The following is a 12894-nucleotide window of genomic DNA, read 5'->3' on the forward strand; positions in this document are numbered from 1 at the left end:
AATGACATAATTCATAATGATTGCATGACTATAATAAGGTAATACAAAGTTAAAAGTACCTGCTCATGTTTCTTGCATTGTAATATAGGATGCATTGAATTGAGACTTGGCTGTCATGAAGTACAGTGGTATAAATGTTAACTTTGAGATTAAGAAGGAGAATTTTGCTGTTCTCTAACTTAAACGTACAGTTATGGAAGTATTTGTGAGTAATATTCATCTGTCTTTGTGGATGAGAGCTACAGCTTTTCCTAGTTCCTCTTCCTATTAATGTGGCCATCTTTCAGTGCTTATCATACATAAGCAGCTAATTTAGAAATCAACTCTTAATTGTTATAAGAGGATTTTGTCATTTACGTGCTTCCTACCCTGCCCTGGTACAAAATTCCAGTTTTGTTACTTTCTGAAGTAGTATTCATGGAGACCAGCACTAGCTTGGTCTTCCAAGGAACAGAAGTAGTAGCAGGCTATGTTAAGTAAGTGTGCTACCATAGTTCTTTGAACTTTTGGTCCAGTCAGATCAGTTAGGCATTTTAGTAACAGACTGTGAAGTTTTGTAATCCTAAATTGCCACATAAAATTGGATAAAGACAGGAAATGGAAAGTCAGAATTTCAGAGGCTTTCAAGAGCATATCTATTAATTGATATAGTTGTAAGAATGGAACTTCATCTATGAATATGAACTAATAATAAACATTCATTTTTTTTTCTTTCAAGTACTCAAGTAGTGCCAATTCTATAGCACATCTGAGCCCTTTGTAAAAGAAAGACAAGTTGTCTTTGTTATGGGATGACCTGCTGTTGTTATGGAAAGTCTCACTTAAAAACTAACTCTCATTTTTAAAAAAGAAAATGCCAGATTTCCAGACTGTAGTTCAAAACTGCTAAGGAACATTATAAAATGGACTAGCCTCTTTGTGTACTCTGTAGGAATATCAAATATCAAACTTCAAAATATTCTGAATTTGTGCTTAGCCAAAGGAAAGACAAAGTTATTTTTCTGTTAGAACAGTGCAGTCCTTGACCTGTTATTCCTGTCAAGTATGTACTATGTTCAGGGTACATTATAGATGGTATACTGGGTTTGAGATTTCTATTTGGTGTTAAAATGTCTTGCTTTTTTCTCAATAACTGCTTTACAGCAGTAGCTAGTTTGCGTGTGAGTTAGTTATTTAAGTGTTATTTTTAAATGAAAAGTAAGCTTCATAGTTTGGTTAATAGGACATGTCTTATTTATTGTAGGACTGGGGTAAACCAGGTGACTTATGGAACTTGGATATCCAGTGGCATGTTCCCTCATCTGAGGAAATAAACTTTGCTTTTTATTTGCTGGATACTTTTCTTCAGCCTGAACTCACCAGACTAGAGCACTATGCAACTGGAAAACTAGAAATGTCCAGGTCAGTGGTTCTATGTAATACAATGAATTTGCGTATTGACTAATGGTTATTTTTAGTAGTTATTGCCAATCATATTTGCCCTACAAAAGTGAGAGTGTGAAGTACAACAGTGTTACACTGTCTTTTGATATTATTGCAAGCATCTTTCCAAGATTTTTGATTCTTTAAAATGTATTTAGGTGGAAGTGCATTTCATAAAACAGGTAACAGATTACTTTGAGTAGAAACAGGCCTTAAAATGTTCCCAAATAGAAAAGACTTTGTTCCAATGTAAATTGCCTTAAGAGAGAAGAGCTTTTGATTTTTTTTATATTTATGCTACCAGTTACGGTTCTACTTATCTCTCCCTTGCTGACTAAAGTTATTCCTCTGGACTGTCTCTTGTTACTTTGGCACAACTAGTTTGTGTGCCTAAGCTATGAAATAGGGTGCAGACTGATTTGGCTTGGTCATCTGCTTTTCCCCATTACCTTCCTGCAAGTAAAAGGTATGGTGTGTTAACTGGTGTTTTTAACCAGAACAGCTTTATGGTTAAGGCTTTGGATTATTCATATGTTTATTTTCTTTGTTTCCTTTCTGTCTGATACCTTATGTGTAAAGCCATTAATTTATAATAGAATTGGACTTTCATTTGGTCAAGGCTTCACTGTGCTACCTGATAGAAATATATTATGATAATTTGGGAAAACATAGCCAAATGTTTGAATTGTCAATTAAATTGGAAGGCAAGATAGCAAAGCAGCAAGAGTAAAGAATCCTATTTATAGCTGAGGGAATAATAGGTGTGAATAAATCAGAGACTGAGTGAACCTGCTACTGCTTTGAATTCAAGTACTTAAAATTCCTGAAGCTAGAATTCTTCTCAAGTTTTTTTTTTTTTTTCCCAGTATTTCATTGGCTGATAACTAGAAATTAAGTGTTTTTAATATACTTAGGTGCTTCAGGATAAGACCTGGTATTGCAAAAGATGAAATGAAAAATTCTGATGGTCTTTTTCTTAAACAAATATTTAGAGAGTTCGTAAGTAATGCATAAGGACTAGGACCTGTTCAGCACAGAAGCCTCATATGAGGGCTGAAAGGAATTATTTTACACATCAGAATTGCTTAGCACATAGACTAGAACAAAGACCAAAATCTGTAACTGTGTATTAAATGGTGCTGCTTTAAATGAGAAGGCCTTAAACAGTATGCCATAATTCTCTTTAGTAGCACAGAAAAAAGTAAAAAGCGTTCATATTGTTAAATTGTATTTTGTCAACAGACCATAACATATTCACTCATAAAGAAAATGTTCCCTCATTCCACTCCTGGTGGAAAGGACCTTGCTCCTTTTGGAGAAGAGGGGAAAAACAGTTGTAATGGGATTTGATCTCAGACTAGATAAAGTTTTTCAGGTTTTTTTTTAGTAGAAGTTTGTTTTCCTTTTTAATCAGTTTGTCTCATTTCATTGAAGTTTCCTTTGCTGTTTCAGAATGTAAAATTTCCAAAGCAATTTTTAAAGAAAACAAAGTTGAACGTTGTTCTGCAATCAATAGGCTAGATCAAAAAGGCACAGCTTCCTGTAGTGCATCCTCTTGTGTTTAGAACTGATAGAGCCTTAAAAAAAAGTTGTAAAACCTTTCGAAAACAGATATATCTGTCAGTTGTATTTTTCCAACCATTTGGCAGAACTGTTAAAGTGATCAGGTTTTGTTCTTTGTTTTAAGAGATGATGTGCAGCAGTGCCTCGCTATAGTGCATAACTGCTTGATTGGTTCGGGGAATGTTTTGCCTCCCCTAAAAGGAGAAAGGATAGCTCATCTGTAAGTAAACTTTTTTTTTTTTCATGTATCACTAGCATTTTAGCAGTTGTATTGCATCATTGTGTTTTTAGTGTTTTTTTATTATTATAGAACTGCTTTAACTAATTATTTCTCAAGAACTCTTGGTATAAAAATATAGAAATTTGAAATGATTTGCAGAAACACATGAATGTTTAAAGATACGAAATAACATTAAGTACTTTTCATGCAAGACTGAAAACACTTTAAAAAGGTAGGTGACAGCATTGTATTGCTGGTAGCCTTTTATGTAAAGGAAATGGAAGCTAAGTGTTTACTAATGTGTTTAATATCCAGGGAGAAAAGCGGAGATTTCAATTTGTAACTCTGAGTCCACTGATCGCTGAATTAAATAGCCATTTTTTTCTCTGTGAAAATTTCTTAAAGTACCTGACTTGCATAATTTCAAAAAACAGTAACAACTGTCCCTTTCTCCAAAGGAAGCCTGCAGACCATAGTCCATTGCTTTCTTTTTCTATTACCCTGAAGAAAGAAACATCAACATTCTGAACTTACCTTCTTTGTGACTGTGTTTTTATATTAAAATAGAAGGTAAATCTGTTTGGAAATCTCATATCTCTGTGAATAATGTCACAGAAGAAACTGGTCTTTGGTAGCAGTAGGACTTCAGAAAAAATGCTCGAGCGTACTATTGTTTTGAAAGTAACAGGCATTTTTCTTACGTTCGAGTAGTTTGGGTTTTAGGAAGATTGTTGTTTAGTACATGAGATTGCTTCTTAGGTCTTGACTGTTTCGAGGAAGAGAGTTGAAATAGTAACCGTAGAGGCAAGTATGTAACAATAGGAACACTGGGATTAAACTCATATCATGTTTTGAAATATGGAGGGTTCCAAATAAGCTTGTAGCCCAAGTCTCTATTTGGGGACTCTATAGCTGTTGAAACTTTTTGCCAAGTTGGCACTACTAGAAGAGCCGATGAATGTTGATACTGTTTCAAATGCTTTATTTTACAGGCTTAGCCTGTGTGAACTCCTTGCTTTATAGGAGGAGAGGCTTCTCTTGAGTGTATTTTAGAGTATTTGGTAAGCTGGAGAGCTTTGTAGAGGCCATCTCTTACCACTGACTGTACAAGAAACTTAGGGAAATAGATCTTTTAGTTACAGCCTGAATGCCATGCTGACTCAGAATATCTTTAGTAACGACTTCAATATCCTTCAGGAAAGCATTGAATTGCTGTGCTAGTTTTGTTTTGCTGGTCAGCATGGGGAAAATGTGGGACCAGTGTTACCGCTTTTTGATTAAATCTCAGTCCTATCCTGACATCTTTTGGGTGGCAAGCACTATTTAAACTAAGCTTGTACAATTCTTAAACCTCTCAAGTTCAAGGAGTGAGGGATTTTTGTTGGATCATGGAAAAAGACAACCAATTAACTGTTTTTGGATATTGTGGACTTGAATACGACCAAAAAATATGCCGCAAAAAAAAATTTAGTTGATAAAGTAATCTATGAATCAAGGAAGAAATGCCTCTGTATGAGTAAGCAGTTTCATACACCTTATCTAATTATCTGATCATTAAGAACTGAAGTTTCATTTGGTAGAAATGGTAGTCTCACCATCTTTGGAGAGAACTTAAGTGAGTTGCAACTGTCATTAGAAAGTGCGTATGTAGACCGTTTTTGCTTTTGTTTTGGGAATGAATTGTTCAGGATCATCTCCCATTCATGTTACTGGGCAGGATCTTTACATTCTTAATTTACAAATGTGTACCTCAGCCTATAGTCTACTTCTAAATGACTTGTATATTTATGGAAGATTGCTTCATTCTGTTAGGTATCTATGCTGCCTTATTGAATGTATACGATTTACATGAGAACATGCTGAAATCAATTTGTGGCTAAATAAATTAAATCTGACTCTTCTTTTCTCATGTAATCTGAATTTTGAAGCTCAACTAGTTTATTGTAAATGTCTACAAATACTCAGAAATAATTTGTTCTTTGGCTGAACTTTATGCATTGTGACAAAACCTCTTCTACTGTACTGTAAGCAGGTCTTATGTCTAAGCTTTTTATTTTTTACATTAAGGCTTTTAAAACATTGTGAAGGCATTTTTTTTCCAGTGACTTTATATAGAACTCTGGAACCTTCCCTCCAAAATTGTATGAATTTTGTCTAAGTAAGCTTTAGTTCTCATTCTTTGTGTGCATTATCACAAACAGAAAATGGACTTCTAGTGAAGGAGAAAATTGGGGATAAATAGAGTAGATTTGTATGCAGTTGATTGTTCTTTGGCCTAGGAAGATGGACTACTCAATACTTCACGAGATTGCGTTGTGTTGTGTTTCACAGACTTCATGTCAAATAAATGTTAGCTCCTTATCAGTTTGAGGAAGAGGTAGATTACATTCAACTTACTCAACAAGAAAAATTATAAAGTATCTGGAGAGATGAGGCTGAGCTGATCTGTCCAGGATGGATAGTACTAATTTTAGTGACTATATTTTGAAATGTGTATTCTGTTTTAGTAGGTTGGTTACTATATATGACACAGAATGGATTGTACCAAGTAGGGAGATGTCCTCTCCACTTCTTCCTTCTCTCCCGTGCTCGAGCTATACTCCCCTCTCCCCTTAAGAAATAACTGGAATATTTGAGGAGAGGGAGGTCTCTTGGTTAAGAGACAATATAAACTGTTTCCTGTGAATACAGTGTTTTCTATCCCGTATGTCTGTAGTATTGCATCTGGTTTGAGCACAGGAGATGCCTTTTGCTGAACTTGCTATCAGAACAAGAAAAAGGTTGGTTTTAATTGTGATTGAATCATGAATTCCTCATATATTTTGGCAAAGGTATTAGTTACAAATAATGGGAATGTACATCTGAAATTTGAAAGTGAAGAGCTTTTACTGACAGTGAAGAAGTCTGTTATCCAGAATGCCCTTATTTTAAGTGCTGTGTACTCACAGTAGAGCACACTAATGGTGATGGATGTTCACTAGCTTAATGTGGCAGTACAGGAATGTTTTGAATGCAAGTATTGGTGAATGGCTTGATATATTCAAGATAAGAAATTCTACAAATGCGCTTTTTTAAAATAAACTGTTTTGGGAAATTTCATATCAAAATTCCTTCTACACCACTTAACTCTAATGAAACATAGTTGATTGCAACCACGGAACACGGCATTCTTGTTTGTATTGGCTTTGAAGTGGAGCTGAATCCGTGAAACTGCTAGTTTCCTACATCTTGGTGGTTAAAGGTATGTGAAGATTCCTGCTGAGATGGATTACGATTATTTGTTATCATGTAATCCTCTAGTCTGCTCACTGAACAGAAGGAAAGTCACGTAAGTGGAAGATCTTGGAACTGTATACTTTGAACCTCAGCAAAAGAAATGTGGGGACAAAATGAGCTTTAACTTGTTTTATGCAACAGGATGGTAAACCAGACATGATGATTCAGTTAGTAGTGTGGGGTGTATGTGGCTGCAGGCTGTTCTTAGTGCCAAGATGCTTTTTCCCCAGACTGTATGGAGTTTCTCTGTTTGAGTGAAAGCTGCTCAGTTATTTGCAGATCTCTTCTTTGAGTGTGTTCACAACTCAGGCAGTGGTGGAAATGAAGGAAAAAGGAACTTTTCTCCATTAGGAGAAAGGTGCAGCAGCAGTGATATGCTACTGTATCTGCTATCAGCTCCTGTTTTTTTTTTTTTTTTTTTTTTTTTTTCCCTTTCTTTCTGGTTAGACAGTAGCAGGCCTCAGTGGAGTGAGTGGGTCTTACCTGTGCTGTCCTGCAGATTTCTAATAGCAGCTCCTGAGAGAATAGGTGTGAGAAAATGGAGAACAGATGGAGTGTTCTTTGCACAGCAGTCCGTGAAGTGACAGATGAGATCTCTGCAGCTGATGAGTGAACTGCAGTGACCTAGAGTGGAGAGAGTGTCCAGACTACTTAATAGTGAATTGATTAAAGAAAAAAAACAGACTACTCTTGAAAATGCAGTTCTGATGTAAAACTTACTAAAAGATCACAAAACGTTATGAATTACCAGAAGGTATCAGGCTCTCAAACAGGTTCAGTGCACATCCAAAAATTCAGTTAAATTTTTAGAACTGTGATTTTACTTTTATACTGGTCTGTTTGCAAATATGCATATATATATATATGTATGTATATGTATATATACACACACACACACATATATATATGTATGTATATGTATATATATATGTGTGTACATATATATGTATGTCTGTGTTATATATACATGTATTTCAGTTTCTTCTTAGAAAATACTGAGATTTGGTCAATAAATCCTTTCCTAAAATACATCGGTAACTTTAGGTTTTATAGGTACATTTGTTGAAGTGCTACTTCTTGGTAGTAGGCAAATTTATTTCTACTCATTAACTCCTATATTTCAGTTATTTCAGCCTTTGTGTTACTAATGATTACAAGCAGTATCATAAATTTAAACCGATCTAATTTTACTGTTGATTTAATTAAATCAAGAATAACAGCAAGTGGTAGAAAGCAAGGCATAACTTTACAGAGTGAGAAAATAAGTGGTTTTTTTGGGGGGGGAGGGGTGTTTTTCAGCTTAAGTAAAATGAAAAACTAATTATAAAATTTACATACCGACCATATATCAAAAATGTTAAAAGCTACCTAAAAGCTAATTTTATTATTAATTTTAATAATTTGTGTTGCAGAAAGTTTCCATGCTTTACATGCAAGATTGTATTGATAGGTGAATTTAAATCACAGTATAGCATAAATGTGGTAGGCTTCTAAAAGGCGAACATAGTAACAAAAGTTTTTAATGCTGGTATTGGGAGAAGAAGAATGATTGAACCTGTAAATCCTGAAACATTCTGTTAAAAATTTGCAGGATTGAATATATCAGTCTGCTTTCCACTAAAGTTATAACTATATAAGATCACTAGCTGCTTGGTGTTCTGTTGTGACTATAATTCTTTTGCAAGTTCCTTCTACAATAGGAAACAGAACTGTTGCAAGTAGAAAACTTCCCCTCTAGCATATGAAATAAGGGTGTAACACATCTTACAGTAATACTGTTAACCTGTGATTCTTGTTGGTTTATTATAGATGGTGTATTGCAGTTCACAATATCTTTTTTTATGAAATGAATGTTGAAAAGTCTGTTTTTACTAGTCACTTCTAAAAGCTTTTCATCTTGAAAAGTTTTATGTGGTAAGGTCTATTTCTGTGGACTTTTGCAGGTGTATTCCCTCCCCCTGCCAATGTCAAACAACTAAGAGCACATAATTTCAAAATATTTTTGTTCATTAATATTTCTCCTTGTTGTGAATAGCCTTTATTTGCCTCTTGGCAGGCCACGTTAATTTTGAAAATAGATTTGCTTCTTGAATAGTTAAGATAGAAGACTTTTCTGATGTCTTTGATTTATTTTTTTTAAGTTGAAATTGAATAAGATTCTTCAGCATTGGTATAGTATCTTCTATTTGCTAGATAGAATCAAATTGTGGTTTTATTTTCATGGCTTGATAAATGTTGATTAGAGTAAAAGTTTCAGAAGTTCCCTGTGTCTGCAAGTAAGAATATACGCAGGCGCGAGTCTTCTTGAATCTCTTACCAGTCTAGGTTAATATTTTCATGATGCTTGATTGGTTTCTCTTACTACGTTTTTTGTCTTTTGAGTGTGGGTAGTCTGCAAACTTAAAGGTGATATGCGTAGTACAGATAGCAGATCATTAGATTGATGAACACCTCTTGGTATGTTCAGTGTACCCAAAAATAAACCGTGTGTGTGTACATGCACGTACACACAGTTACTACAGAATCATAGAATCAGTAAGGTTGGAAGGGACCTCTGGAGATCATCTAGTCCAACCTCCCTGCTCAGCAGGGTCACCTAGAGCGTGTTAGACAGGGTCGAATCCAGGCGGGCCTTGAATATCTGCAGGGAAGGAGACTCCACAGCCTCTCTGGGCAGAGAGAGATACCTAACTGCTTAGCTGTTGTAGCTGTTGTGAAGTGCTTAGAGTGTTTTTCATCTTCAGCGAGCTTGAACATAAATGGTTTCAACTTTGCAATGCTCCAAACTTTTCAGAGACCAAACAAAACCTGTTTTTTTTTTTTTTTGTTTGTTTTTTTTTTTTTTTTGTTTTTTTTTTTGAGGGGAAGGGGGTCGGGGGGTTTCCTTTTTCAGTCTTTCTGAAAATCCCTTCATAGCTTAATTAAAATAAGTACTTCTCACTATTTTAAAAGCTACAATGTTACCATGAATGTTTCATATATGAGCAGAGGTTTAGCAAAATACAGGCAATTCAGTAGAAAAGAGATTTGTGCACAATCTATTTGCAAATAAATTGCATAATTAAAAGTTGTCAGAGTGCAAAAAGGTAGCTGAATTTCAGTAGGAAACAGAACTTTAATGACTAATGCTTAATGATGACCTTTTCTTAGCTCTCAGGAACAAGAAATATGCCTCCTTGTATCTTTTTAGGAGGATGAGTGAGTGTTAAATGCTAGGCATAACAAATGAATAGAGAACTGAATTTCATGAATCAATCACCTGTGTTTATACTCTTTATTCCATGTAATGTGTTCTTCATCTTTAGTAGAGACACAGTTGGTTTGGTTTCAGGGGTATTCTCTGAATTACTTGTTTTAATACGAATAAATGCATCGTTACATGGGGGAGGGAAGAAAGAATTTGGGGAGCAGGCTGATAAAGGATGTGAGGGAGAAGTCCCTTATGATAGCAGCAATATTTTGTGGGTGAATTAGGGTATTCAAAGCTCCAGAGATAGCTGATGTGAGTTAGCTTGACATGTTTGGGAAAAATGAACACAGCCCTTCTTTTTTTTTTTTTTTTTTTTTTTTTTTGTCTGAAGAAAAACAACCTAAGGGTGATCTTGCGACACAAAGTATGTTTAGGTATACATAATGTTTCTACATAGACGGTCTACTCTTTTCCTTCAGGGACCACTGTAATATTGTTAAGGATTATGAATAACTTTAGTGCATTTTTATTATGACTGCTCTAATGATGTGCAAATAAAGATTTTTTTTTTTTTTCAAATTCAGACGATATAAAGCTCTCTAAGGTCAAGTCTTTTGTTAATATTCACCCTCGCAGCTTACCTACGGCTCTGCTAGCCCTAAACAGCTGTTTTCAGAGAGGCAAAAACAGGGTTACTCACAGAATTTCCCAGATCCCCCTTTTTTTTTCTTTATGCCCTCCCCACCTTACATACTGATTGGTTAGTTAAGATGCATATTGCTCTGCTCTTACTGCAGATGTTAGTAGGAGCTTTTTTTACTGTACTTTCACTGAAGATACTCAGTCTAAAGGTCAAGGGTAAGACGGCTTCTTTGCAATGTGTGAGGATGTGACACCGTGCGTCGAGGGGCAGGGCTAGCTAACCTCTCTTGGCATCTCCAGGGAACTTCCCAGCTCTGCTGGGGGAGCTGCACACAGAAAAGGAAACAGGTACTCCTTCACGGTGAGTAACCCTGTTTTCTCCTTGTTCACCTTCCAACTGTTGTCTTTTACTTTTAAATCTCTAATGTTAACATAGGTTGAAATGGCCCTTGACCTAGTCCTTTACATGGCATACTACCGTTTTTTGCAATTAGAAAATTTTCCTGTGCAATTTACTCAGTGGAGTGATGCTAAATGGTGTTTGTTTCTGAAAAATCTGTATGTGATTGCTAAACTGTTACTTATAATATGAGAAATATGTCCACAAAAGCTTGAATAAAGTGCTCTATAAAGTGTTTGGAAGTGCAAAAATGTAGTACTTTTTTTTTTTTTTTTTGTAGTACATGAAAATTATGGAGTACATAATTTTTGCCTCAGAAAAGTAATGATACTTTAGGCTCTGCGGTGTGTCAAATAAGGGAATGAATTCTTCAGAGTTCTGTTTATTGGGGTTTCTGGTTTAGCTATGATTTTGGAAGCTTGTTACTCTTAAGTTCTTTTGGCAGTTGTGATGTGCTCAATGCTGTTGAATCAGAATGAAGTGCAGTGTTACTTGTGTGTTGCATGAAATATTGTCTGTAGAATCTTGCTCTCAGTGTTGATTGTAAAGTTATTAAATACTTCATGCCTCTTCCTTTGTATGTCCAGAAGAAAAGAAAACCTTCATAGTCTCTCTCTTTTTTTTTTTTTTTTTTTTCTTTCTCTGGCTCAGCATAGTTTGTGGGCCAACTGGAAACCTTTTTTTACATTTTGAATGTAATATTTTTGTCTTATTTGTAGTTCTATTGAAATTAATGCTTCTGCCTGTGGAGCAATGTAAGGAATATCACAGTCTAGTTCTTGCTTTATTGGATGCTACAAGTTGAGGAGCTGTTGCTGGTCTGCCCAGGAACCTGAAGTGCAAAGTAGAGATCTCAGTGTTTTTTCTTTTGTTTTAAAATTCAGAGATTTGTTTCAGAACTTGGCTAGCTGGTGAAGGGAACTGAACGTATTCTACTGGGAAGAGGAGAGAAGAAAAGATCTGTAATCTTTCTGTAGACTGCCTGAAAAAAACTAGGAAATACCACTTTAGTTTTCTTTGCTGCCTCATAGATAGGGAAATCTTATGGGAACTTAATTTGTGCATTTTTGTAAGGGAAAACTGTTTAAGAGTAAAAAATATTTTAAAATACCGTAGAAAATTTTTGCTGCTATGAGCTCATTTAGCTGCCAATGTATCCAGCATATTGTACAAAAGGAACTGGTTGCTTAATATGTTTCTAAATGCCTGAAGTTGTTGGGTTTGTCTTTTACTTTTCTTATAAGGAAAAGTATTTGGAGGTGTGAAGATTATTCTTGTTTTTTAGAGATTAAGTTCAGAAATACTCCCTTTCTGTGTCTTCCAAATAAGAAAGACCTGATCTTAGAGAAATAAATGACAAACTCTTTTCTAAATCAGTCATGTAGGCGATTCTGAAAGAACAAGTGTGAGACACCATAAAAGCTTTTTATGTATATTTTAGCAGAAGCAACATACTGGGTTGATGTTGGATATTGAAAATTGTATTAGCACCATGCTAAGTGTTTTTTAAAAAAGTAGGAAAAATAGGTGTAAAACTATTGGAATAACTTATCTGCCTGCTTACTAGCTTATCTGCTCGGTGTTGCTAGAAATACAACAAGGAGAATGAAACAAGAATGTTGCTTCTTGATGCCTAAATCAATTAGGAGTAGGCTGGTTTGACTTTTACTGGTGCAGCTGTGACATTGTTCATCTAATCAGCACAATAATTGTAGCACTCTTGTTTTAATGTATTCATTTTTAGGAGAAGTATGATCCCTATTTCTGATTTCTGTCAAAGAAAGCTTTGTAATTGCCTGAAATATGAAGGCTTATTTTAGTGTCTGATAAAACGTACTCGGATGCAGAATCTATAGGTGCTTTCTGTTGGGTTATTTAGCATTTGTAATAGTAATAGGTTCACATTCCTTCAGTTAGCTTTCTGTTTGCTCTGACTGTGCTATTAATGCAGTTTGACACTTAAAAAGATAAATTACTTGCTAATATTACTCATTTAATATAATTGTGCAGATTTTTTTTTGCTTCTTTTTCCAAAGCGCACTAATTTTTGTTCTTGAAGGCTGGAATTCATCTACCTTAATGTTTTCAGGGGAGAAGAGAGCTTTTTTTCCTTTTCTTTTTTTTTTTTTTTTTTTTTTTTTTTTTTTTTTTTTTTCCCAACTAATATGTAGGATATAATAC

General features: G+C 35.0%; 1 protein-coding gene across 2 annotated transcripts in view; it reads left to right on the top strand.

Moving 5' to 3' along the window:
* PSME4 (proteasome activator subunit 4) overlaps window positions 1-12894 on the top strand; it is a 74558-nt gene that overhangs the window by 31597 nt on the left and 30067 nt on the right. For both annotated transcript variants that reach the window (XM_062571690.1, XM_062571691.1), the window contains 2 exons: window positions 1244-1401; window positions 3110-3205. In XM_062571690.1, the coding sequence (XP_062427674.1) occupies window positions 1244-1401; window positions 3110-3205 (254 nt within the window). The remainder of the gene's footprint in view (window positions 1-1243; window positions 1402-3109; window positions 3206-12894) is intronic.

Source organism: Rhea pennata, chromosome 3, assembly GCF_028389875.1.
Source record: "Rhea pennata isolate bPtePen1 chromosome 3, bPtePen1.pri, whole genome shotgun sequence".
Lineage (NCBI taxonomy): Eukaryota > Metazoa > Chordata > Aves > Rheiformes > Rheidae > Rhea > Rhea pennata.